At 41.8% G+C, this 27,655-nt stretch overlaps 1 protein-coding gene across 1 annotated transcript; it reads right to left on the bottom strand.

Annotated features, from left to right (window-relative positions):
• Nucleotides 1–822: 822 nt before the first annotated feature.
• Nucleotides 823–27,039, bottom strand: LGMN (legumain). The gene is made up of 14 exons (XM_082058052.1): nt 26,895–27,039; nt 22,001–22,183; nt 14,907–15,004; nt 13,952–14,033; nt 13,347–13,432; nt 10,782–10,857; nt 10,237–10,299; nt 9,295–9,361; nt 7,551–7,669; nt 6,793–6,882; nt 5,920–6,117; nt 5,176–5,346; nt 4,020–4,087; nt 823–3,220 (listed from the first exon to the last, which is right to left on the bottom strand). The coding sequence occupies exons 2-14, from the start codon at nt 22,136–22,138 to the stop codon at nt 3,181–3,183; spliced, it is 1,296 nt and encodes a 431-aa protein (XP_081914178.1). The 5' UTR covers nt 22,139–22,183; nt 26,895–27,039; the 3' UTR covers nt 823–3,180.
• Nucleotides 27,040–27,655: the final 616 nt, after the last annotated feature.

Genomic DNA, 27,655 nt, shown 5'->3' with positions numbered 1-27,655 from the left:
TGGACAGAGCTAAAATACTACTACCTACTGGAATCTCCAAAAAAGTGCATGATCTCCAACTCCAGGTGATCTGCCTTCTGGTTTTTTGCTAGTAAAGAAGGAAAGGCGGTCACATGCACTCTGAACAAAACTGTGCCCATGTAAATTTGCATTATATAGAACTAGTCAGCATACAGAATACTATGGAGGCCCATCATGCCTTCCAGATCCTCTCAAAGGAAAGGCAGTGAACAGCAGGATGTTGGGGAGAAACACATGGCAGATTTGGCACAGAACAGCTGGGAAAAGGGCGTTGGACTCTGTTCCTAGCGATGAGGAGGAGGAGGCCAGGAAGACCTGGCTGGTGCAGATGGCACTTGTCCCAGGAATCACGAATATATACAACTATTCTGCTCAGGAAAAGTTTTTGTAAATAACACAGCCTCAACTTTGCCCTGTTCTGCCTGGCGATGACAATTTGCTGGGAACCTGACAGTTTTCCATATTTTGCAGAAGTCATTCCTGCACGCCAGCATTCTAGGAAAGGCAGCCCGAGCAGTTGTGTGACTGCAGGAAGGGCGAGGGTGTCTGCACTTGCCCAATACCCCACAAGGTACTCTGGCGTAAGACCGACCTTGCACAATTCTAGAATGATTTTCTCACCAGGTTCTATTCCCATCTCAAAATAAACAGCCTGCCATGCAGGCACTAAGCCTGTGTGATGCTATTTGGAGGCCTTAAAGCAAATGTATTGATCAATGCAGATGAAGGTGATTTGTATTTTTTCTCCTATGGGGCTGCTCACTGAGTGACTGCAGAGGAAATGGGTCTCTGGCTACAAACTGGAAATTCAGTAGCACATAAATGCTTTTATTGCAGGGTGCGGGTAAGAACCTGCTGCATCTCAGAAGGCATTGTGGCTGCAGTGACACCTTCAGCAGATGCATCTCTTCCATTTCAGCACATCTCTGAGGGAAGGGGTAACATTGCCATGGGCAGCATTTCAGATGGTGAAGCACTGGAAATCAGTCTTACAGGAGGAAAACGGACAAAACAAACTCCCACTCTCTCATGTTTCAGCTTTGCATCCTGAGCTACAAGGGCCTGCAGGACGGCCAAGACACTTGATGTTAGTGAGGTGTAAGTGCCACCTGGGTGTCAGTAATGTGTGAAAATAAAGTGTGTTGGCAGCTGATTTTCATCTGGTAATTACTTTTTGAGGCCTACTTAGTATGGCTGGAAACCCTTGGCTGTAAAGTGACGCTAGCTCTCCTTCTGCACTTTAGAAATGAAAATCCTGAAGACCAGAAAGCCCCCTCTGAATACATCAGAAGAGAATGGGTATTTCTAAAGGGTGAAGAAAATTGTTAAAACTATGAACTAATGATGCTAAGTGCCTGAGAAAGCAGGCTGGATTTCTAGAACAGAAAACAGTTCTAAAAGCAGAGATGTGTAAAACTTGGCAGATTTCATGTATATAGGCAAACATGGCTTTGAAGGAGTCATGTTTCTTGTTCTTTCAAAGTGAGTGGGGGCTCTTGGTACACACATACCGGCCAGACTGCCTGAAAGCTGTCCTGTGTGGCCAACCCTAACTCCTGCCATCAGGGGAACACCTGCCACATATCTGGGCACTCAAAAATGTCATTCTCTCTTATTTTTAGATTTCTGCTAAAAAAAAAAAAAAAAAAAAAAGCTTTACAGCTGAAAAGAAACAAGAAGCATCTGAAAAGCATCAAATATTTCAACTTCCAACAACTCCCAAGATGTAAACTTTCATTTATTAATTCAGTAAAGCCCAGTTCCACATAGTTTTTACCTTACCCCATCCATCTTGACACTACATGTTCTCTGGGACTTTCTCTCACTCACTCAGCAGACAGCTGAAAGTGCTTATGCTCCTGGCTTTATCTGGCTCTTCTTTATAGAAATGTAATTTCACTTATACACCCTACGACCCCTTTCCTTTGAGTGGAGATACTCCCTCCATCCTGTGGATACTGGCTTAGTTTTCTCCAAAGCTTTTTATTTCCTATGGATATGAGGTATTTTTTAATGTTTTAACATACTCTGGAAAGAACCCAGAAGTATTTCTGTACCCTGTCTCCACAGGTAAAACGGTATGGACATCCTGAAACTATTTTGAATCACCTCGTAACCTCTAATTTGTTCCCCTGCTTGTTATTTACTGAGTCATCTCTGAGGAGTGGTGCCTTCAAACGTGATTTTAGGCTTTTGATACTTTTTGTTGTTGATGGTTTTGAGATTTTTTTAACTTTGTTTTGCTGTTTTTGTTTGTTTGGGCCTTGGGCTTTGTTTTTTTGTTTGTTTGTTTGTGGGTTTGGCGTGTTGTCTGGTTGGTTTTTGAGATGACCTGTTTTATAAAAGGCTTACAGGTACAGATAATATTTAATGCAACATCATAAAATTAATTAGCTTTCACTCCTTTTCAAGTCACCAGATGTCTAACACTGCATTGCCCTGCAGGTTGATGAAACTGTCAACTTTATTATTTTTCACAGGCGATTCCTGTACTCCATGACTTCCCACAGGTTTGTGTGTATATACATTTAATTATATCATACTGGTGCTAAATTTACAGCATTAGATATTTGTGTTTTTCTTTGGGAAACAGTGCTTTCTACCCACAAAGAATTCTACTGTTCACAGTTTAACTCTGCTGTTCACGCCTGATAGTTCTTGAATGCAATTGATTTCTTTAAACTGTTAAGGAGTTAAAGCTTAAGGAATAACCTTTGTTTTTTTCACTCTTCAACCAGTCTGCAAACCAGTCATTGTAATGAACTTCATTAACTTTTTTAAAAAGCTAATAGTTAGCAACAGTATAGAAAAAAATCCAGAATTAATGACTTAATGTTTCAATTTAGCATAGGTTTAGCAATCACTGATAGGTGGCTTGTAGTGTTCATCCAGAGATTTTTAAAAGCATTGTGCTTTGAAACAAATCATCCATCTTGAAGGCTCCGGGTGCTCTGCCAAAATGCTGCTGTCAAACCAGGGGCAGGCGGGGACGGAGAGGAGAGCACTGGCGAGTGCTCATGGTCAGCAGCCCCAGCTCCCAGCACAGGCCCAGTACAGCGGTTGACTCTCTTCTTGTTGCATGCATGTAAAGTCTGGATTATTACAGTTATGAAAAGTTATCACTTGTAGTTAGGGCTATAGTAAGGAGTGTTGTTTCCATCAGTGCCAAAGGCACACTTGATCCATGGCCAGGCATATTCTGCAACAGAGAACAATAATGATGAGACACTTTTCAGGTGCTCTGCTCTCAAACTGTTTCCCAAACTGACCGCAGTGGAAAGTCACAAGAGCAGGGACAGCAGTTCTTCACCTTCTGGTCTGCATGTGCGTGCAGCCTCAACTACCAGTCCACCCTCCCATTCCCTACCCCCCTCTGCTTTTCTCGCTCCCTCTTCTTCCTCTCACATGACTGACAAGCTAGGATTCTACCACAAATCCCAAGACCGAAGTTCAACACCTGCTTCCCTTGCCCCTGCCGCACCACAAGGGTCAGCCTGGGCCATTATTGACCTGCTTTCCTACCACACACTGACCAATGAAGGTCCTGGCGCCATGTTCCCTTTCCCCATCAGAACGCAGCAGTGCTGTGCTGGTCTGAGCCAGCAGCTGAGGGGGCAGAGGAGAAAATACAGCAGCTCCGAACCTTGCTTCAGTGTCAGATCACACAGGAGTTACAGGGCAACACCCTTGTCCTGTACAACATACCAGTCACGCTACTGTGTGTTACGCTGTGCACTGGGATGCTCCAACTGGCTGTAATTTCCCCTGAGGGTCTTCAACAAGGAAATTAAAGGGTTACAGGGGAACTGGATCACTATGAGTGGGAGGCAACTAACAATTATGTGTTTTCCAAAATTAGCATTCATAACTTTAGAGTCAGAACTTCACTGACAAAACAGTCAACAGCACAGAAGAAGTGAGCAGCCTTGTAGTCTTAGGCTTCCTCTGCCTCTCAGCTCCTGCTTTTCTAGGCACTGTGTATCTGGGAACCTCGTTACCTGTCAATGGGGTATCCTCCTTCACAAACGTTGACCAAGGCATACAGCTGTCTCAGTGCATACTCATACTGAAATAAACAAATATTGTTAATAATTTCAACAACAAAGAACAGATACTGTTTATCTAAACTAAATAGTGGAAGTAATTTAGAGATGATGTTAACATTTAAGGTGCTTATTTGCTGTGTTGACAACCCAGTACTAAATTAAATGGATTTTTCTTCTCTATACTTTGCTCTTCAAACTTCATTAGGTAAATTCAGCTGTTGCTGAACATTGCCCCCTTGCAGCAAGGCTCACCTATCTAACCAATTTCATTCAAAAACACCCACAAAAACAACAACAAAAAAAATCACTAAAGAGGAACTAAAAGTTTAACAGGGCAATGTGGTCTCCTAATAGCCTGGTTGATTAGAAGTTCCAACTGAAAGAGTGCAATTGCTTTTGATTTGTACACAATACTCAAATCTTGGCTAACTGCCAGAAAATCCTATTCCTTTCTACTACAATCAATCTGCTGTTGACTCATCCTACTACACAGCACTGCCCGCTTAGGTTATGCTGCCTGACATCAGGACTGAGTTTTCTGGAATAGGAACTGACCTCTTATTCTTGTCCAAACAGTGCTTATCACAACAGTATTTGGTCCTCAACTGGGATCCCAGAGAAGAGCAGACAGTTATAAACCCCCTAAACTAAAAAGTGGCTCTCGGGAATCCAACAAGAATGCGGGTGTAGCAGCTAGGCTACTGCAAGGAACTATGCAACACACAATCATAATACAGAAAACTGAGTGTATTGGGATTATGAATTCAAAGTAGTGATGCTGTGTTTCTGGTTTGCTGATAGTGATGCCTCAAGCAGAAATATATTACTTACTTAACACTGGGATTTCCTGGGGGGAGCTGATGAAGGAACAGCACTAACTAGTAAAGTTAGGGATTATTTCTGGTTTTAAGTAATATTCTTGCTTATCTACAGACATAGTGGAAGTGGTTTTCTGCTTTCAAAAACATTACTCACACCCTCCACAACTAAGCTGTGAGACTGGCCCCAAGCTAGCTTTTTAATAAAGGCTGATTTTGCAGACCTGCTTGTGAATACCGTGCTTGTTTCACCAGTACGTGCATCAGGTTACATCTAATGCTTGACTTACCAAGGGTAAGTGCCAGTTGAAGCAACGAGCTTTGAAGTGGTTCACCACTGACTCGTAGCAGTCGTAATTGCTGATGGTCACTCTGTCTGACAGAATTTGGTCGGTCTGTTCTTTTGATCCTGTTACTAAGGTGATGATCTTCCGCATGGATTCTTGGATAAATTCTTTCACCTGTGCATAAGCCAACAAGAACTTAAAACATGCTTTTTCTAAACCTAATTTGAAGACTTTGAATTAAATTTTTCTTTCTTTAAAACTCCCTCAACTCTTGGGCTCTTTAAGGAACCCAGTTTTGCCATTCATTTTTTAGCACAGTCATTTGGATCTGTCTTTAAGCACACAAAGGAAAACCCGGCACCCAAAATCACTCACTGTGCTTTTAGTGTTCTGCCAGAAGAAAGATAACACCAATACTGTCACCATTCTGCAGGAGCTATTTGATTTGGGAGACTTCAGTTCTACTGAGTCAAGAGTGACTCCTTACAGCAAGAATTCCTATGGATGCAGATGAGGAATTTCCTGGCAATAAAAGCCGTGAGACTTACTTTCGCATTTGCTTACATTTGCGTCGCTAATCATTGCTGAATGTGCTTTGTGGAACAGACAGCTGAATTTTAAAAGTAGAGTAAAACATCACCTAGAGGTTACCAGTCTGAAGAGTAATTTTGTTGCAATTTTGAAAAACGGCAAGCAACCCCTCCCCATAACTTGATGTATAGTTTTAATTTTTTTTGTTTTGCTTACCTCCAGGTGTGCCTTCATCTCTGCAGCAATCCTCTTAGCCTCGTACAAGTCATTGGTAGCCATCAGCTTTCGTTTCAAGATCGCAAGAGGCACGTCAGGACTAGGAGTCAGGTCATAGTGTTCTACAGGTGGCAGAGAAACAGGGGCAGCTTTCTTCCCCATGCCCTGAAACTGCATCACTTTCATGGAGGAGATGCTCTGAGGGTTAGAAAGTAAACAAATGGAAATGGTCAGTCACCCCCAGAAGGCAGGCTGTCTTTGCTTTGCCATGCAAACCTAACTCTCTGAACTTGCTTTATTAGAGGAAATAAAGTAGAACATAGGGTTGCAAGTGTGTGTGCTTGCACATTAGGTTTTTTAACTGAAGGCCAAGACTGCCAAAAACCAGGAACTTTTATTTCCAAAACTCACCGTGGGGGAAAAAGACAGATTAAGTAACCTTTTTTTTTTTTTTTTTAATGAATCTTTAATTTGTCCTCCTATTAACACACTGAATAATCAGACTATTATAAATGATATATCACCTCTCAAGCCTTCCATTTGAGGGACCAGTGTACTTAACTATTCATTAATATTCATATGGAACTGGTAAATACCCTTCTCGTACTTGACTGAAGTGTTAAATCACTGGCAGAGCTTGGAGAACAACTTGTATCCCGACTCCTTGAATTAAATATAACACAAGGCTGCATTTTATTTAGCCTCAGGACCATCAGCTCTTAAATGCTAAGTTGTCTTCTGAGATCAACAGTTTCATTTTCTAAATCAACCTTGCCAGTTTACAGTGATTTTTTTCTTCTTTTCAGGGATGAAAGTACAGGGCCCAAAAGTTTTTCAGATATATCTGACCAAGAAGCCCACTCCAATACATACTCTGTTTCCATACTGCATCACGTGGCTGGTGTTGGTGCGTTTCTTCACAAGCTGAAACTGCTTGTGGAGTGTTTCTTTTCTCAGATCCTCCTGCATGAAGAAACTTCCATGTGGTCACAGATACTTAAATTCAGCTATTCTAAAAATGCAAGGACAGCTGGGAAGACTTTTAGCTGCCAGTTAGTAGAAAGAAATAATAGGGTAAGAGTTATACAGCCTTTGAAAGACATAAAAGCAAAAACTGAAATGAAAATTTGACAGCATATTCTCCAACTGCTTTTAGTGATCTCTTAATCTTCCAGCAAATGGGCAAGAACAGAGCAGGCTAGCACATGAATCTCAGATTCGTTTCCTTACTACTGTTTTCCATTATGTTAACAAATGGGTTAGCCACAGGTCAGTATTTAAGGATCCCTGAAGGAGAGGTACAACTTACTGAACTCACCAATTTGTTTAACAAATTTGGAGATGTGGTCTCAGATTAGCAAATCAAGATTATGTGAAACTAGAAGCTAGACAGTTTCTAATATTATAAATAGCAAAAGAAGCGTATGTTTCTGAAAGTTAGTTTCATAAATAAATTTAGTCGCCCAAATGAAGATTATACATGGTTCTGAATAGTAGATAAATAGTTTTACCAACTCAATTTGTTGATTTCAGTCTCACAAAACCACAAAGATTTTAATAAATCCTGTAAAAGAGCTATTTTTAAAAAGCCTAGTGATTTTTCATGCTGAAGCCTCGTGTAAGTAACCTACCATGTCTGAATCTTCCATCCAATTCACACTGTACCAGTCACCCAGATAAGTCTGCCTTTCCTCATCGTAGTAACATGCGTAAGATGACTCTCTGGGATTGGCAGCTGTTGTTGCATAAACTGTAGATAAATTGAAAGTAAATTTTTTGTTGTTTTTTTAATCCCCCACATGATTTGTTACTTTGCTGCACATGATATATTTGCCTAAGTATTCCGGCTTTCAGTCATTTACTTCTAAGTAGCAGGAAGGAAAGAAGCCTGTTAATCGCCCTGCTCAGTCTGTCTCAGCGCTGATGCAAGACCTCTTTCCTTGCTGCCTAATGTGTGGTCTGGGGTGTTTAAAGAAGAATACACACTTACAGGGAAAAATCTCCTATTCCAAGAACTGCCTGACAATGTTGGGTACTGACAACCATCTGTATATTAATTTTCTTCATTATAATAATAAGGACTTTTTTTTCCAAACTTGGAATAAATCCCAAAAATCATCTTTTCTCCCAGAAAAGGCCACCTTCTAAGTAGTATCCTTTCTTGGATAACACTCTACACTGATAGAAAAGCAAATCAAACCACTACAACATCTGCCCAAACATACTGTTCCAAATAAGTCATCGCTAACACAGTGGAAATACAGAAAACATGTCTTTACAGATATTATTAAGACAAAAGCTATTCTGACTTTTTGCCAAAGTGAATTCATAGCATGCTTGTACAACTCAATGAAAGTCCAAGTTTCAAGGTGAAAAGGTGTTAGGCATGCTTTTATAATATATAGCTAGAGCGCTGTTTCTACTCTGAATGTACCTCAAGTTCAAAACCCCCCCAAAAAGTCCTAAATCCTGTCTGTGTAGTAAAGTTCTGCTCTTAACACCCTTTAAAATGCTCACTAAGTAACCAGCTAAGCTTTGTAGTTCAGCATGGAAGGCTGCCGAAGACAGCTGCGTAGTGACAAAAATTGTCAATTTTCTGCCTTTGTAAGCCTGTGGCAGAGCTGGTGGTGAAACCAGAGAGTCCCCAGACTGGAAATTTCTAATCGAACAAACTTTGAAAAATGCTGATTCACTGAGTGTTTATTTTGAAGAATCTCCAATATGAAACATTCTGTGTTAACTTTGTGTAAATCCTTGATAGGGCTGCAGGAAGCCCAGGCAGCACACTCCAGGCCCAAAGCCCCAGGAAGCCATGGATCGACACATGGCTGGTCTTCCTGGAATCATAGCTTCAAAACTTCAAGCAAGCCAGAGCACTCAGTCCCCCTGCCACAGAACAGGAGTTTGACAAGATTGTGATTCCTCATCCTAACCAAAGCTGAGCTCCTAGTTCTGCAGCAAAGAGCTTTGAAACCCTGAAAAATCTGAGGTCCACTTCCTGGGTTATTGTGCAAATGAGTGTAGCAACTTTGCTGGGCAATGATGTCTCCCAAATGCCTTTGCTACTCAATGATGGTAGGAACTTCACACCTGCTCTTGGCAGTGCTGAGGCTGAGAAGTGTCAGTAAAACAAAACTGCTACCAGTCAAGGGCAACCATACAGTTCCTGAAAAGAAATACTTTTTCAGCTTCTCACTTGCAAGAAACTGAAGGCCCTGATAGACTTTATAAGACTCCATTAATGCTTTAAAAGGAACTTCCCATAAATGGAAAATATTGCTTTCTATAATTCTTGTGCTTCCCTGCTACAACTGTGCATAATAGTGCCTTGACAAGATGTGTCATTTAAGTCCAGTAAGTTAACTGACTGCTCACCATTGATATTATCAGGCAAATGATTCATCATAGATCCAGACTCGCATGCTTCAATGTAAAACACCATCTATAAAATAAATCAGAGACCTTAAGAAACTCCATGAGGAAATGGAGAAAAGCCCTTCGGTGCTTTTCAGCTGTACCCCTGAAACAAAAGCTATCCATAATGCTGCAAAATAAAACACAAAAGCAAACAGATCAATTTTTCATTTTGGGGAACTAAACTATGTGGAAAGGGAAAACATAATCACAATTCAATGATGCTATTAATTTCTATAGAATCCACAGGGATCTACCGACTAACGCCCAAAGCACAAATCAAATACACCATCAGTGGTTAGGCACAGCAATGTACCACTACTGAATGCAGCACTTGTAGACCTATGGCCATGGAGGTGTTCCTCAACACAGCCAGCCACAGGAGACAGATTACCACAGAAAATTGCTTTAAAAGCCTAGCTACTAAAATGTTCTAAATATTTTTTTCCTGCTTAAAACTACTTGCAATAAAATAAATGCCTAGAATTTTCTGACAAGAGGTACAGTCTCTTAAACTATATTAGTAACTGTAAGAGAAACATGAGGTTTCTACAAGCTTCCTGTAGTAACAGTGCAGTCTGAAGCAAACAAAGCACAGGAAGAGCAAGTCAGGTACACATTATGAGGGTGCGATAGTTACGGATGTTGTTTCTCCATGGCTGGCCAGAATATATACCGTTATCTAAAGGCAGTATGCTATGTCTCAACACTGACTGCAAATATACAGTAAGGTAAAAATGGAAAGAGAAAATATGGAGAGGATTAATCCTCATAAATGCAAAACCCTAATCCAAATTTCATTACATGGCAACAGGTTCCTCCCGCTTTAAACAACTCTCAAAATGAAGACAAATGTCTTTCTTCCATGCCAGTTCCTCTTTTAATTTCACAACTTCTGTTTACCTTCTGGTATTTTTTGTGATGATACATGTACCAAATAGTCTTATTCAAGTCTCTCACGTGAAGCTGTAAAATAAGAAGGCTTGTATTAAAACCACTTCTATGCAATAGACATACAATTCACTTAATAGGAATAAATACCAACTGTTGTGAATATGTTTCCTGTTTGCCATTGAATATATGCAGGGTTTGCCCTTCTGAAATAAAACGTTCTAGTATTTACCACTCCAGAAAAGATGAGTAATGGTCTCGCATGCTATGCATAGTGCAGCAGAACGCCCAATCACACCTGTGTAAAACAGTCTGTTTGGACCACCAATGTCCAATGAAATATAAAATGACATAACTTAATTTCAACTTGAGTGCTTCAGATTCAAACTGGAAAAAATCCAGTCTGGGGTGACAAGGAGAATATTGCTCCTTTTCTGCTCCCACCCTCCATATCGCAGTGCATTGATTATTTTTGTGATTTACATTTATTACTTATTATTTTAGTACGTCACTAAAAGGACGTTTTTTATGACAAAGTAATCCCCGCGAATGCTTACATCATCCTCAGGAAAAGCCAGAAGTCCTGGAGCTCCATGGTCAGTGAAATAAACAAACACATGATCCTTGGGACCACTGTAATGAAAAAAATTGCAAATAAATTACTTCTAACCAGTCCAACCTAATCTTCATTACAACAATAACTTGCTTCTCAATGCCAAGACATGAAAATATTTGAAAATGAAAGGGATGAAACCAGGGGTACAGGCGAGTCTCCCAAGTATGGGGAACACGGCAATTACACCTCACGTTTCAAACTGTAAACTGACTGCTGGTTAGGCAGGGGCTGGTACTTTAAGTATGGTGGGAGCACAATTGTTTTTTAACACCTATCTGAAGAATCTCTTATACCATGGGCATTTGTAGCAGTCTGACAAAAAAGGAATGTTTTTATAACTAAGTTATACTGAGGCACCAGTAACACAGGGATAAACCAGAAAAATTTACCTGATAAGATCCTTCGGTATGTTTATGTACTACCTTGTTGTGATCTGTACGGTCATACTTAAGCAAATCAGCGTCAGCCTACACCTCCATGAAGACCTGACATGTCTAACCCGTCAGGCTGGACGGGCAGTTGCATGAAGTGGCTCTGCAGTCAGCAGAGCGCTGCCAGCTCCCAGCTCCGATTCCCTAACATCTGTGCAGTACACTGCTTGCCATAGATTTTTATTGCACTCCAAACCAAACAGATATGTTTGGGTGAAAGTAAGGTCTTGCCCTAACAGCCAGATCTGCAAAGGGATTTTGCTTTTATACTGTATTCAGGGATAATTAAAGATAAAATCACATGAATAGACTGGAAGGAGACCCAAAGCCCTCCCCTCTTTTTCTGGTATCACTGGTCTAGAAATCCATATTTGCTTTTGCTCTTTCCTAACGGCGAAGAGGTACGACTGCAGCAGCTCAAGGGGACACTGCCCAGCCTTCTGCCTGGCCGATAACCTGCTGGTTAGGGAACAACCTGGAAGACAATCCAGAAGCCTTCTGGGCAGAGGGTAACTGAGCACTCGTCCCACCCAATACCAGAAGTCAGACCACTTGGGAATTCACACAACAGAGCCTAACAAAGGAGGGCTGGGTTTTACTTTTCTGGTTCCCACTCTTGAGCCTCAGTGCAAAAAATTCGACCCAGGCGAAATGTAAATAACTGAGACATTTCTATGTGGGTTCAAGTTGTCTTCCCCAGTAGCTAAGAGTCTTTGGACCTCTGCATATCCACTCCCTTATTTGACTTGCGACATCAAGCTCTCACAGGTGAGGTGATTGATTTTAATGAAAAATGCTTTATAGTCAACTCTTGATTAATTCCAGCTACTAGAAGAGAACAATCCAGTAACTTTGCAGCATTTTATTAACTTTTTGCCTATACACCTTGCATATATCATTTTCTTTCTCAGTTGTTCAGGATGAAATTTAAACAATTGAGAGCAATAGTTATTTGACTACTGTCCTGCTCCTTCATTTTTTTATTCTCCCCAATGCCAGGGCAGGATTCTTCTTTTCTGTTTCATTGCTTTGTCTCTAAAGTTAAACTGCCAGCTGAAGATAGACACATAATTTTTCTTTAACTAGGCTGGTTCTTCCAAATGGTCAAATTTAAATTCTTAAAGGTTTTACGGGAAATACTGTACATAGAAAAATATAACATAACTCTTCACCAACAGTACTGAGTCAGAAATACAACACCTTAGTAAATAAGCATCATGCTTTCATATCTCAAACTCTGTAGAATCAATTGAATAACTGACAATAGGTATCCTTCCAAGAGGTCTTATAATTAAGCCCTCAAATATATTGCTTTTATTCTTGAATCACCTAAGTTATATAAGCCTTTAAATTACATCCATTAATTATAGATCTTACTTTCTATTTAGCCAGTCTACGATTTATTATTGTCCATATATCAGAATACTGCAAAACTTGGAATCATTTGTGTAACTTAGCTTACAAATACCTTAAGCATAATATATCAATTACAAAGTTAATTGCTTATACTACTTTTTCACTTACAAAGATTTTTTTGCATTAAACGTAAACTATAATTCAATTTCATTACATTCCAAACCTCAATAACCTTACATCCACCACACAGACCAAGGCTGGGATTAGAAACGCAATTCTTTCAGCTGATGAGCTGTTTAAGTGATCCCTTCTCCTCTGCCACTGACTGCTGAGTCTCAGCACTTCAGGTGACTAATGCAAATGTTCGTGTACCTTAAACCAAACCCTTTCTAGAAGTCTCCCATTCTTGATAAAACTCTCTTTGAATAGCCACTCTTTCAAAAGAAAACAGTCTAAATAACAAATACCTTCATACAGTTGATACTATCCACTAGAGTTTTTATACCTTACTCTATACCACACTCCATACCAGTCAAATATCAGCAGTTGTTTCTTGGTGCTGGATAGCTTAAGAAACCAGAAACATTGTATTTCTAATGTGAATGAGCTAGAATTGCCATCAATAGTCTTGCTGGATTGTCAAGTTGCTCTAATTTACCCTCTTATTTTTCTGAAATCAGTGCCAAAGTAAAACTACACAAGCAATTATTTTCTCTTACCTTTTCAATACTTTTCCTGATCCCACTCCCTTCATTGCTTCCGCATCTCCTCTGAGAACAGCAAGGAAATTCTTTGGAGTAACGTCCTAAGGATTTAAGAGGATTAAAGTCAAATCTGATCATAAAAACAACAAAATCTTCACTTAGAAATATGGCTTCTGAAAGTCAGAATCCATGCATGAGTGGCAAGTTTAGCCGGCCATCCCTTTCAATCCATCATTGTATAATGTATTAGCTACTGATGACTCACTCGGATACTGGATCATGAAATCACCAAGTGATTGGATTACTGATCTAATTTAATGGAACAATTAGTCTTACACAGCTGTTCTTCAGCTCGAGTTATGACATTTATAAATGCAAGACTTTCCCTCCTTATATTTTGTGTGCTAGCACAGAAGCAGTGCAAAGGTTTACTTTTATGATCACTGCTTCACTTCAAAGCATCCATTGTTTATATTCATCTTAGGAACAAGCACTAAACTTCACATCAAATCATGCAGGTGCATAAGCTGGAGGCTTTATACTATATGTTGGAGTGGAAGCTGCGGGCTGAAAGGATTTATTCAGACACTGGCTAATGCTGAATGGTGTTTCATTCCTACCTCCTTTGTATAGTCCTTGGGCACTCCAGCATACACATCTGTGCCATTAGGTCTATTGATGACAATGCCTTTTGTTGGATTTCTGTAAGTTAAACAGAACATAGAATCATATGAATAATTAGCCACAAGGACCACAGAACAACTGGGAAACCATTTAAACTGTCCTGAGTGGCCAGCTTGCCTGAGAGAGAGTGTGGGTACTGTCACCATGTATTGTTAAGTGATCTCTGAATATAAAGGCCTTTTCACTTCAGTCAGTTACAAATGCTTGCCTCACGTGTCCTTACCCTCAGAGTACCTTCAGGTATCCCACCTCAGACCATGATGATTAATCTGAAGATGTAGGTGAGTGGTCTCTTATACTATCATCTCTCCACTTTCAGTCTTGCTGCCTGTGCTCTTCACTCTTTCCCCCCAGGGCTACTGTGTGTGTGAAGTCCACTCATTTCTGCTGAAATCGTCTCAGAATTACAGGCTGTATAACTGAACTGTTTCATATAGAAAGCAATTACACACTCTGGACAGTCACCAAGAATGGGACATATACACTTCTGTGTTGAATGCACATTCTGGGAATTAATCTGATAATATCCTTTAAAAAAAACCTGCAAATCATGCAGGGAGCTTCCCTACGTTTGTTGTTTTAGGCTATTTAACTCCTGTAAACTGTTACGCCCGGGTATGCCCAGGAGTTAAGATCACTTAATCTCATAACAATGAAGCTCTGCAGTCTTTGGTGCCACAACTGACGCTGTGGTGTGGAATAAGGCTTAGAAAACTCATGAGCACATTTCAAAGGAGAATTATTGTGCTGCTGAATAAAATGTCTCTATGCAAATCACAGGTGGTTTTAAAGGTTTTTCTTACAAAACTACTACAAACTTAAACATATTGGTGACTATGGCATGTTTGTAGTAACCATATAGCATGTGATTAGTGCACATTCATCACTTACTCTTCATTATCAGCAATGTCATCATACATCATAACAACGATCTGTTCATCTGGAATTCCATTCCGGTGTACAATCTGGTATGCATGGCACACGTCTGCCTGAAATTAAGCAGATTTTCATTACTGGCTTTAACAGAGGTTTAACCAGAAGAAAAATAGGTTTGCTGGCCTAAGAGCAGGCTATTGTCCAAAAGAAACTGCATTCAAGTATAAGAGATTGAGGGCTGCTAGGGGGCTGAAATGCACAGGTTAAACCAAAACTCAATGTCTTTAACTAGGAATAGTTGCATTAATAACAGAGACTATGAGCAAAACTTCTTTCTCATTTACCTATTCTGATTTCTTATTTAAACAGAAACCAGAAGTTAATTCAGACTTGGAATAGATAACAAAATCTAGCAAAAGGTTCTCAGCAATGTTCTCCATTCTGTGAGAAAACCTAAATGGAAACCTTGCGCACGGCCAGAAAAATCCAAAGTGTGCCAAGCAGAAGAGTTGGATTTCTACCAATTTCAATTAGTTCTGTACCAAGCCTGCATGACTAAGCATCAAAGACTGTCCATGGCTTAAGCAAGTATGGTTTACCAATCTCATCTCTGCAAAGATTTAAATCTGGATTTACTACATGAGAATTTTGGTCAACAAAAATTTCCTTTTTAATTATGTGTTTCTCATAGAGTAACACTGAAGGAACTTCAGGGCAAGAAAACAGATTTCAGTGGAAAACAGAATTGCAGAATTTCTATTCAGGCTCTTTTACTGACTTATACAGGATATGAATAAGCAGTTTTTCTTTACAGAACCATCTCCCCATGACGCAGAAATAACAATACTCATCAAAGTGATATTACAGTAAACGCAAACCTCTATGAGAATGCTAAATTCTTAGTAACTCCACCCCAAATAATTATTTTCTTTTAGACTTGCAGTCTGTGAAAGACCTAATGGGATATCAACAACCACCCCAAAACTCTAGAACTACAACCTAGCACATGCTAGAAAAGCTGTGCAGATTTAATGGAAAAAATCTCATCTAGCAAATGCACACTCCGAATGCAGGCCAGAAGCAAGCTTTAAAGCTTACTTCTGTTGAATTAATCTAATTTACTAGTTTGTAAATTAAACTGAAGTGGTTTAAGAGGACCTACCTAAGTTCAGATGACTCTAAAGTATTAGTAATTTTGACTAGTTTAACTGAAAGGACACTAAAATCCTGTCACTTTGTAATCCTTAGTCTTGTAAGTGTGGCTGAAGCTGAAGAGAGGGAATAGTTGTGCAAGATTCTGCGAAGGGTGAGGCACATTCAATGCTAATGAACTCTCCCACAGCAAAATCTCTTCACGTGACTAACCCTGAATGTTCAATTGTTCTCACTAAAGCAGTCCATTTCCTACTGTCAGCCTATGTCCTCTTTCACCCCTCCCAGACATCCTCCACTGTTTATGGTTTTCTTTTTCCTTGTATCTCAATACACCAGCTGCTCCCTCAATGAGTCAAAAGGCAGAGGTTAAACAGAGCTATAAAAGTATCACATGCAATAGGAAACAGCAGAGTGCAGGTGTGACTAAACGTATGTTTAATTTTCAGAAGCAACCCAAGCAAAAGCAGAATAAAACAGTAATCACAGGGCATCTCTACACTGATTGATGAGTAGATCATAGATCGCCTCTCTCTCTTAAGACATAATACTCTTCTGGTATGCTGACAGAAAGAGTTATAGGCTAGCAACACAGAAATCCTTAGGCATACTATGGTGATATAATATCAGCATATTCAACGAGCAAGTGTCTGTGCTCCCATAGACATGTGACTGGTCAGTAGGGACTTCAGAGGTGTTTTTAATCAATACCAAAGTACTCAGAATTAGTTAAGCTTTATAAATGCATATTATCAGCTTTTTTTGCTTCCTCTCTCCTTCCTTCCGATTTATTGACTGTTTGCTCACTACGTCCTGTCTTAGTATAGACATCGGTGGTAAATGTAAATGGGTTAAATTCCCTATTGTGGAGGGAAACAGATCAATGTAATCGATTCCTCAACATTAACTTATGCTTGTTTGGTGACTCTCAGAGCCTTTTAAGGCTTTTGCTAAGGGAACTGCACCTGCTGGCAGCATAATGATACCACCAACAGAGGCTGGAGAAGCAAAAATGTGTTTCGCTGCTAAAACTCCATTGGCTAAAGCAGGGCAATTCTGAGTTTCTATCTTGGCTTCTTTACACAGCATTAGCTGACCTGACGGGCCACCTGTGATGCTGGTTACATGCATTAAAAAAAATAAATCTCTATAAAACCAGAATAGGGAGGCATGTGTGATTCTACAGTATTTCCTGTTATGTGTAACTGTCCCTCCAATACTGCTGATTGAGCCTTGTTTCTTCCAGAAATACTTCTGGCATAGCTGTACCAGTAAAACACCCAAAAAGAGAGAGCTCATGTTGTTCCAGATCTCTTGTTGGTATTACTCTTGTTGCTTTCATATGTGCAAGGAACGTTAGGAACATTTACTGAATAAATTATCACTGAACACAAACTTTTGTGGCCATGATTGCTGCTACTGCATAACTCACCTCACATGCCAGGTCCAAAACAGACACTGTCAATGGCATCATTCAAACCTTTCATCAGCAGGTCTGAACCTGTTGCTACATCAGCAAATTTCTATGGCAGATCTGTGCTTAAACAATTAACTCCTTGATTTTGAAAGCATCGGAATTCGAGGTGGTATTCCCCTATTTTCCTGGGATGGACATTTTCTTTCCCAAAATGTACACTTTGAGGAAATTCTAAAAGGCAGAAAAAAAATATCTCAGCTTTCCTCTGCCGTACAACTGTTTACACATTTGCATGACCCAGCTTTCAAGCAGACTGCTTGGCGGAGGGGAGGAATTTTTGGAAAAATCAAGTTGTTCTATGACACACATGTGCATAAATAGTTCCTAAAGGGAAAAGCTTGGACATATCTGAAATTGGTTACTTCTGGTCTTATGACCACTAGGTCATGTGCAATGAACGGTCAGCTTCATTGCAAAGTGGCACTCGTCCCCTTACAGGTAAACTGAAATGCCACGGCCTAAAAAAGACTGAACACTAATATAAGAGCATGGTAGAAGAATATGTCTGAAATGCCAGCCATGTTTCACTCCCTTGTTTAAACATACATCAGCGAATCAGCAAAAAAGTATAACCATTTTAAAAACTTAGGAAAGATTTTCCCATAGCTTCAGTTACAATTTTGTAAGCACAGTGAGGAGATGTTAATTGAAGCCAAGTAGCCAAGGCATCCTCAATGCCTGTCACCTGCAAGACTGGAGAATTTAGGACTGTCCTGGACTAAGATACTGCTCTGGCTGGTAGTGTCAAAACCCCTCAATAAATACAGTCGCTGGCCCATAAAGCTCGGTAAGTATAAGAATAAAATCAACAACTGGAAAAAACCCCATGTATGCCAATACAAATGTTTTTATTTTCAGCACTCTAATTTTGTCAGACTTTTTCAGCTATTTTTCACCTCAAGTATGCACTGCACCTTTAGTAAGACTGTTTCACATCAGGTTTTGACATTGACTATGTCTTTTGGAGTATGCAGAAAGTATTGGTCTGTCTCTCCTCCTGATCTGTTTGTGAAGCCAACTTTAGATTTGAGTTAGCTGTTACAATCATCTCCCAGGACAGGCAGAAGTATATGCAAAATTCTATTTCTCTTAAGGAGAACTAGTTTGTTGGCTCATTCCCTAAATCTACCAGTAATGTTGAGTACCCTATTTGCTCATGGCTTTCGCAAAGCTTTCCAGAGAAATCCCTTCTAGCTGTTCGTACAGTAGAGAGCTGAGCCACTTTCCCAGGCAATGGGAGGAGTATTCCTTCTGGTGTAGATTGTGAGTGCTTAGTCACATTTAGGGAATAGCAGCCAGTCTGGTAATAAAAATGCTGCTACAGAGAAGTCAGAATAACCACTGAGGAGCAGAGAAGAGCACACGGATAGTCCTTCCACAGCCCAGGCAACTCTAATAAAAAACACAAAGGTATGGCTAAAAACACCTGAGAGCCCACAAGCGTAAGGCAACACACAAGCGAGTTCTGCAAGGACAGTAAGCCTATCACATTGGGCTGTATGCTATTCAAACCACTTAAAATTTATTTTAGGAACTTGATGAGATAAATGTGTAAGACAAGTTTAGATCATCCTGATTAGGTACAGTCCCAATTCAGCAATTACAGAGGAAACAAATACCTACAAGGTGTGAATTTGCTCATAGATAAGTGCAGTGGTTTTTTTCCTTATCTTGTCTACACTTGAGGTTTGCACCACTGATAGTGGATCCCGACCACTTACAGCTAAATTACAAGTCCAAGATGAAGCTTCAGATTCTTTGAGGTTACAGGTGCAAACTCAGTGTTTAAAGGGTCTGCACAGTCTTTACAAACTTACTGTTCATGGGGTCTGTACAGCGATGGACTGTTTTCCCCACAGCTTTTCATGTACGAAATTGAGACATTATTCAAGGTGTAATTTTTTCTCCTCCTCTTATGGTTGTTCAGTCAGACGAACACACACTGCCACCAGGTAACTATTGCAGAAGGCAACAGAGTATGTTTTGACAGTGTTGTGTGCAGACAGCATGCAAAACTCCTGGAGCTCACCAAATATAAATGTAACAAGCATACAACATCATTTATTAACTGTACCCTGTACAGCTTACTGAGCAATTGAAACACAAATGTGTCTGCTGAGGTCTCAGATTACAAAGGCATAATATGAGTGCTTAGTTGCACATAGAGAATAGCAACTAGTCTAGTAATAAATTAAAAAAAAATAAATAAATACATTGAGTACAGAAACATACACATCCACAAATTCACTTGTACACAGGCTAGAGCAGAGAAGTTCTGTGGAAGAACGGTGACAGCAGAAAGAAAGTGACTTAGAGTACAACATATTTTTTTCTGCAGTTTTTCCCTTGGAAAGCAAAGCATTATACTAATCTGCAATCCTGGAGCACTGCTTTGCTTTCTGACAGTACAAGTATTATTCTACTGAAAAACAACAATATTTTGCGTTGTTAGTTGACATTATCTTCAAAATGAAGGTGCTAAAGAAATCTTATTCTCATTTTTCTAACACTGAAAACCAATTACTTAATAACTGTCTGCAAAGCATGAACACACTCAAATCCTAATTTGCTTCTGTGAAACTGTCATGTCCAAAAGACTTGTTGTTGGACACAAATATGGAAGTGTGCATCTTGTGTTCTTCATAACTCCAGTATACCTGGCAGATATACTTGCCATTTGAAGGCTCGCTGACAGAAAGGTTAAGAACTTTATGCTTGGGCAACTGTAGAAAAGTAATTCTCATGAGCCACAGCTTCAAAAATGTAATTTTATTTAAATGTTGTGGCATTAACTCCTCCTAGAGTGGAGGGAAGCCAGCAAGACTGGTTATGCAGCAGTGGCAACAACTACAGCACAACTCGGTGATTGTATTTAGACACCGCAGGGCAGGCAGTGATCAAATACAATGCTGGTATTTTTATAATTGTTTTCTTACTCCAACTTTTAAGATATCTTTTTTCAGACTTAATTTGAAATATGAATGGTTTATATTAAGGCTGTAACACCTTAACTGTGGTTATCGGGAGATAACTACAGTGCAAGGAGCAGGCAAAATCCCAAAAACCAGTTTGTCAAAGTGTTGAGCTAGCATTTGGCAGTAACAGGTTCCTCTTTAGACGCAACAAGGCTGTCAGTCTGGTTTATTCAGTTTTAAGCTCATCACTGTGCTGAAAGTTCCAAACTGATCCTGAACTGAGGGGGAAGAGAAATGTAAACATGAAACCCAGCATGCCCAACACAGCAAAGGCTCGTTTCTTCCTCAACACAAATAGAGAGGATTTTACAGGCAGTTACATTAAACATAATAAATATTTTAAAAGTTTCAGTGCTGAGCAAATCAGACTGATGTATGTACCCAGTGCATTTAATACAGTTTACCTTTCAAAATGCTGGTTCTGTACACTAGTGCTTCAATCTCTGTTTGAGTTCACCTTAACCAACAATAGTCTAGCAAGCTATTTTTCTGACATTTATAAATATATGAATGTGTACATAAATCAGAATTAAATGGACCATGTTCTCCAGAAAAGAGGTAGTTCCAAGTTTAAAGTAAAAATTGCGCTTAACTGTTTAAGGGATTGTCCAAGAATTCCCCAAAGGGAAAAACTGCCTTAGTCTCCTGACTGCTGATTGTATGTCTTGAACTTAATCAGAGTTAAGTCACTTATATTTAATCCTGTCCATCCTGACACTCACATCACAATTCCACAACATGCTGGTTTTGACAGCAGTGTCAAACTCAGGAGTTCCTGTTCCCCTTTCTTTCTGCCATTCACGCCAGTCCCCTCACTCCAGTACCCCGTATCCTTGTTGTGCCAACACAGCTCTGAGGCCACGCTGTCCAACACAGTGAGCGAGCTGATTCAGGTTAAAGGAAGCCCCTTCTGCATGCCCTCCACCCCACAAAAACATAGTGTACATTTGTAGCCTTCACAGATTTTTTAACTGGAGAGAAGGGAGCTTTTCATAACATAAGGAAAAGAGAAAAACAAATGTGAAGAAACCAGAATGTGTCTCAAAAAGAGATTTAATTCAAGACACCATTTGTTCACCTGGAAGTTGGGGTCAGATCCTCTAGACTAGTAATAGAATATCTAGACTAAATGATAGAGTTTCCCAGGGTGCAGAGGTGTGATTAGAGGAAGAATGCTGTTCCTCCTGCTAAAGACAGCTTCTCTAAAGATGAAAGACAAAGTTGCAAGCAAAAAAAAAAAAAAAAAAAAAAAAAAAATCAAATACTAAAGGGAGCAGAGGAAGGGAAATGTATGGGTGAGGATGACAAGAATTAAGACCAGGCTGTGAGTGAATCTGGTTGCTGCTCATTTTGGAAACTGCACAAACTGCTGGAAGACCAGAAGTAAAAGCACTTGCCCAAATGATGGAAGGGCTGAACTAGCAGAGGCAGCTCTCATCTCCCCATGAGTCCCAGAGCAGGCATCTTCTGAAGTGTGGCCAGCATGCGGGAACAGATGTCCTTACCTGGTGTCGGTAGTTGTACCAGCCGTTTGAGCCTGCAACAATCACCACCCAGTGCTTTCCTCCATCTTCAGGGTCTTCCATGGGGAATGTGCTGATGCCCAGAGCACAGCCCAACAGCACAACCACCTTCAGTATCATCTCTTCTCTTTATTCACTCCACAAATGAGAGAAAAAAAAAAATCCCTAATGAAGAAGTTTGAGAGAAGTAGATGAGAGGACATCAGTAACAAGTACAACAAACACAAAACAAACATCAGTATCACAACTAGAAGCTTTTCTTGGTTGTGGGGTTTTTTTTCGTATTTTACAGACTATTCAACCCACAGTACAATTTCTGCTCATATCTTCCTTTAGTACCAAGCTGCTACTAGTTACAAGAGTTTTCTGTCAGCTTTCAACTCTGACAAAAAAGCAATTCTGAATAGGACAACCAAGCCTTTCAGTTCCCTCTGGTTGTTTTCTTCTATAATAGCTGGTAACGAATAAGCCTCAAATGCAGAACAAGCCTCACTATCAAGTATTTCACAGACAAAACCTTTTCAGATTAATACTGTTCTCTTGCTCTCTGCTTTTGCAGTTCACTGGTTTCCAATCACTGGCAATTAGCCCACTATTATTGGGTCAAATCCAGGGTGATGTAGGCACGAGGATGCACAGACGTGGAGAAGTGCTGGGAGGTGTCACAGCAGCTCCCCGTGCCCACGCTGCTGTTCTGCACGGGATCCGGCCCAGCTGCCGGGGCTGCGGGCAGCGCCGCCCGTGAGAGCCTCACGCTGCCTGTGCAACCTGCTGCGTGAGCAGTGGAGAGCAAATGTGAACCGGTACCACATGAAAGAGTAGCATTTCGTCTCTTTTGCACAAGATGTAGAGTGAGAGAAATGTGTCTGGGCCTAAGGATGTCAAATTCAGAGAAGCAAAGCCAGAGAGGAGGTTTGAGCCTGTGCAGAAATGGCTCTTTCTGCTTTCTTGAGAGGACCACAAGTAGTGTCCCCATTAGAGAACTTCCTGAGCACCTTGACCGTCTGATCAAGCGCTTGCTATAAAAGCAATCAAAGGTTTGCTTTTCAGGGCTTTTGAGTGTGGGGGAGTCACGTTATGTATACTGGTCACAGTCTCGGGTCTGCTGCATCCAACGCGTAACTCACAAAGCAAACTCCCCTGAAGAACTGCATACTCTTGGCACACGCACCAAGCTTGTGTATTGCCTCATGCACTGAGAGATGGGATTTTACACTGGCCTACTTATAAGAAGGACATTCTGGAGGCTGATCGTTGCTGACATGTATGTTAGAGGAGCCATAGTAAAAGGTGGAATAGTCAAGTTTGGCATGGTTTTCTCTGGAATAAAAACTGGAAACTACCAATCCATACAACACAGTCACAAGGCACAATGTCAAAGCTACCACTGAACCAAATAACTAAACACTATCTAAGCCAGCCTCAGTTCCCCACAGTCAAAACCACCCATCTGCAGCCACTCAAATGAGGCTGAAACAGTGAAATAGCCACCTCACCTCCAAAGCCGCTGTGTACAGTGAAGACTGGTAACATGTAGTATAGGTCTTTGCAAGACTGGATCTACTGATCACTAAGATTAAGTCTTCCAGGCAGTGGTATGAAAAAGATATATGTATATATATATTTGGAAGTGGGTTGTTTGTTGTTGTTGTTTTGTTAGGGTTGTTTTGGATTTTTAATTTATTTTTTAATGGAGCTGGCACAAAGTAAAGGAAGTCATATATCAGCTCCTATAGCAAGAGCTGTTACCACACAGAAGAACTCCAGAACAGGAAGGATAGAACCAAATATTAAGTGCTAAGACACTACTTCTTCCAAAAAACAATTTAAATCTAGAAGTTTATCTTTCAGGAATAAGCCACTCTTGTCACTGCCTGCAACCGTAAGATTTGGGAGTGCTTGTTTTAAAAAAAAAAAACAAACCTTCAAGTGCTCAGGCTGGCAAATTAAAAGACTGTGGTGTTCTGGATTATGTTGATTGAGTTCTTGACCTACAGCTGAGAAGGGAAAGTTCCCATCACATGCTATGTCTTCAGGTTATACTCAAAGAGAAACCAGCTCAGCCAACCAGCTTACCACAGGTACATAAAAAGCCATTTTCTGAAAGCAATGGAATCCCATACCTGTCACATGCAACCCTAAACACATGCTGAGTGAGACTACATAGGGAGAGATGAAAATTCACTACAAGATCATTTTGGAGCTTTGGCTGATGCCCAAAAACATGAGATGATTTCATCAGCTCTGCCTAGTCTCTCTGGTAGAAGAGTTAATTAACTTTGCTTTGGAGACCACATCAGGAAAAAGGCTTATCTCTCAGACACAGTGGGTTCAGCGCCAGATCCCCACCTGCAGAACCACAGCACACACACACGCAGCTGCTGCAGTTTGCACAGTCTCGGGAAGAAGCATGGCCAGAACTGGGTGGCTCTGGCCAGAACATTTCACTCAGCTCTTTAAACCTGTTTTTCCTGCCAGAAGTACTTTGACCACTTCCCATTCCATGGCTAGCACACATCTCCAACTTGATTAGTGAGGGATGCTTAAGAAAGACCACATCTGGAAGGGGCTGGCTGCTGCTAAAACAATTCTTCTGGTCAACAGTCAGTTCCCTGAGTTCTCAAGTTTCCTTTGGGAAAACAGTCCACTAAGATCAAAAGACTTAGAACAGGGTACCACCCTCAAGAAAGGAGTTTGAGTTGATTGAAGCATTTTCCCCTCCTGCTTAGAGTGATGTTGACACTTCTGTACCTTAAACTCCAAATAGCTCAAGCACAGCCTCTAAGAGCTGTGTAAATAGAAACCATTTATCCATTTCCATTTCACGTGAAATAAGTGAGTTAACAGTAATCTTGGGGGAAATAGCAGCCCTAAGCTAATCAGCTGATCATTCCGGCTTTTCTTGGAAATCTCTCTTTTCAGCTGTTCTTATGACCACTAGCCTCTTCATTTTCAGAATCCAGTCACAGTTCCTTTTCCCACATAGTATTTGCATATTGCCTGTCACTGCTAACATTTAGATACTGATTTCCACAAAATATGTGATTCAGGATAGCTCTCTTCCCAAGACACTGATGTCTGCAGTCCTCCATCAGCAATGTTCTGCCTACATGTTGTGCTGGCTGCTACACAAACTGAAGCACCTAAACCTGTGATTAAGCCCCTGCAAAATTAGTCTGAATTTCTTTATGACTTACATGGTAGAAAGAAAAAGTCTTTATCATTGTAAACTCTAATAAGCTACATTTTGAGGGAGATTATGGTCTCTGTTGCAAAACAATTCTTTACAAAATCTACTAGTAACCGTTTTATGAATCAGCTTAATTTGATTAGAACTTGTAGTAAAATAGGTTAGTATAGGTACTGAAGACATGCAAGTCACTTTTACTGTAAAAACATGACTTTGTAATTATGGTAAATCAGAATGGTTTTAAATACTTTTAAACAGTACATAAATGTATTTAAAAGTCATTTTAAATAAAGTTCAGTCTGCTGTTTGCAGATTTGTCTTCTTCAGCAGCACAGAGATGGCACCATTTACTGGGGCAGAGGGGGAAATAAAATCACTCCTTATGCTTCCTAGGATGGTGGCAATCTATTAGATTGTTGTTGTTGTTGTTATTTAGGGATGTTTTTCCTCTATGCACTTCAAAAATCCCAGATTCAAATTTCACAGATCTTAAGACTTCAGTTAAACTGATTCTGCTCTTTACTTTCATGTGTCTAGAAATATACAAAGCCCCTGCAACCACATTTTGATGGTAGAAAAAACAGCTACTGCAACACTGAGTGAATAACTTACTACATTGCGTGATTTGGGGTAGGGGGCAGCGGGGATTGAGAGTAGAGGAGTAAGTCAGACAAGGTTAAGCATTTCTGCTCCACAAACATGGAAATGTTTGGAGCACGGACAGAATGAAACTGTGGAGAAGTGATTACGCAGAAAGTCTGAGATTCCTGCACTCCAAATGCCTTTTCCTACGCTTTGTCCTAGAGCTTCAGATCTTCACTGTAATCTTTGTTTTAACCCCCAAATATAGACACCCAACATTGTTGTCCCATCCTAATCAGGAACGACTGGTGCTACTAACTCCGAGCAGACCTCCATGTCACGGCAGGGTTGTCTACCAGCTATAAATAACTGCAGCCACAGTGCAGAACCTTTCAGGCATCATCAGCTCTTTGCAAAAAACCCATAAATTCTTTATTCCACCTTTTTGCCCCGTTAATATGCACTACCGAGGACCAAATCTGCGTTGCTGCTGCTGCTTCCCCCAGTTCTCCCTCTTCTCCCCCCGAGCCCCGTCCCTCCGGACGAGCCGCTGACTCCTCTCCCAGTGAAGCCCTTTCCAGAAGGACGAGCTCAGACACAGCTCCGAGCCAGACGGGCCCCGTGACAGGGAACACAATTGAGCCCCAAACCCTGTTGTCAAGGGCGGCCCCGGCGGTGCAGCAGGGCGCTCCGCGGCAGCAAGGGGCGGGCGGAACGGCGGGAGCACCGACCTCTACCCCGGCGGCCCAAGGCGGGGGGACCCTGCGAACCGACCGAACGGCAGTCCCGCCGCGACCCACCGCCCACTGACGGCCGGGCCCCAGCAGCTCCCGCCAGCCGCGGGGCGCCCAGACGAACGGCGCGGGCTCGGCAGCGCTAGGAGCCGGCGGGGGAAGCCAGCGTCCCTCGGCCGCCCCCCGGCCCCTCCAGGCCCCTCTTCCCCACCCCGAGCAGCGCTGCCGCCGGGGAGCGGGGCGGGCCGGCACCCCTCACGGCTCCCTCGCTCACGCGTGCCCCAGCCAGAGGCCGGCTATGATAACGCCCCCGCCCCAAGCAACGCGGTCCCACGGCTCCCCCAGCGCGGCCCCGCCGGCCGGCTCTTACCGCGCTGCCGGCGGAGCTGTCTCCGCCGCGGCCGCTGTGATTGCGGCAGGCGTCGTGCGGGGCGAAGCGACCGCGGGCCGCGGCGGGCGGAGACTGGCCCCGACCAATCGCGGCCGGGCGGAGGAGAGGCTGCACACCCGCCCGGCCGCACTACATGCCCCAAAAAGCTCAGCGCCCCCTGCCCTCAAAGGGCCGCGGGCCTTGCGCGCAAAGCACGCCGGGAGTTGCAGTCCACCGACTTCCCGGCGAGTCGCCTGGCCCTGGCTGCGCTGTGGAGCGTGTTTCGCGTGGGCCGGGGAGCCCGGCTAGGGCGGGGGCGGGTTGGGGGCCGCTGGGGGCCCCTCAGGCCGTGCCCGCATGTGGTGCGTTGGCCGGCGTTGGCCGGCTGTTCTTTCCCGTAGGAACTGCTCTGCTATTTCGGGACAGGACGCCCAGACGGGAAGGTGGAGGAATGTGTCAAAGGGTAATTCCTGAAACGACGGAAGAAACCTAATGCCCCCGCATCGTATTTCAGCAATGATGGGCAGCAGAGTGCTGGCTTCCCACTGCAGACCGTGCCAGCCCTCGCTCGGAGCCTGCTCCCTGCTCCTGCCCAGCGGCTCAGGTACGGCACGGAAACCTGCGCTGATCAGTGCACAGAGGAGATGAGGGGGTTTGGTGATGTACTGAGAAAAAGCCTGAGAAACGCTGCTGTAAAGTCTTCTCCATTTTTAATGAGAGAAAGAGAACCAAAGATCCTTTTTGAAAAGTAGAGGCACATG

This window comes from Streptopelia decaocto, assembly GCF_964273445.1.
Source record: "Streptopelia decaocto genome assembly, chromosome: 7".
NCBI lineage: Eukaryota > Metazoa > Chordata > Aves > Columbiformes > Columbidae > Streptopelia > Streptopelia decaocto.
Note: the sequence above shows the minus strand (reverse complement) of the source record. Positions and strands in the feature narration are given on the sequence as shown.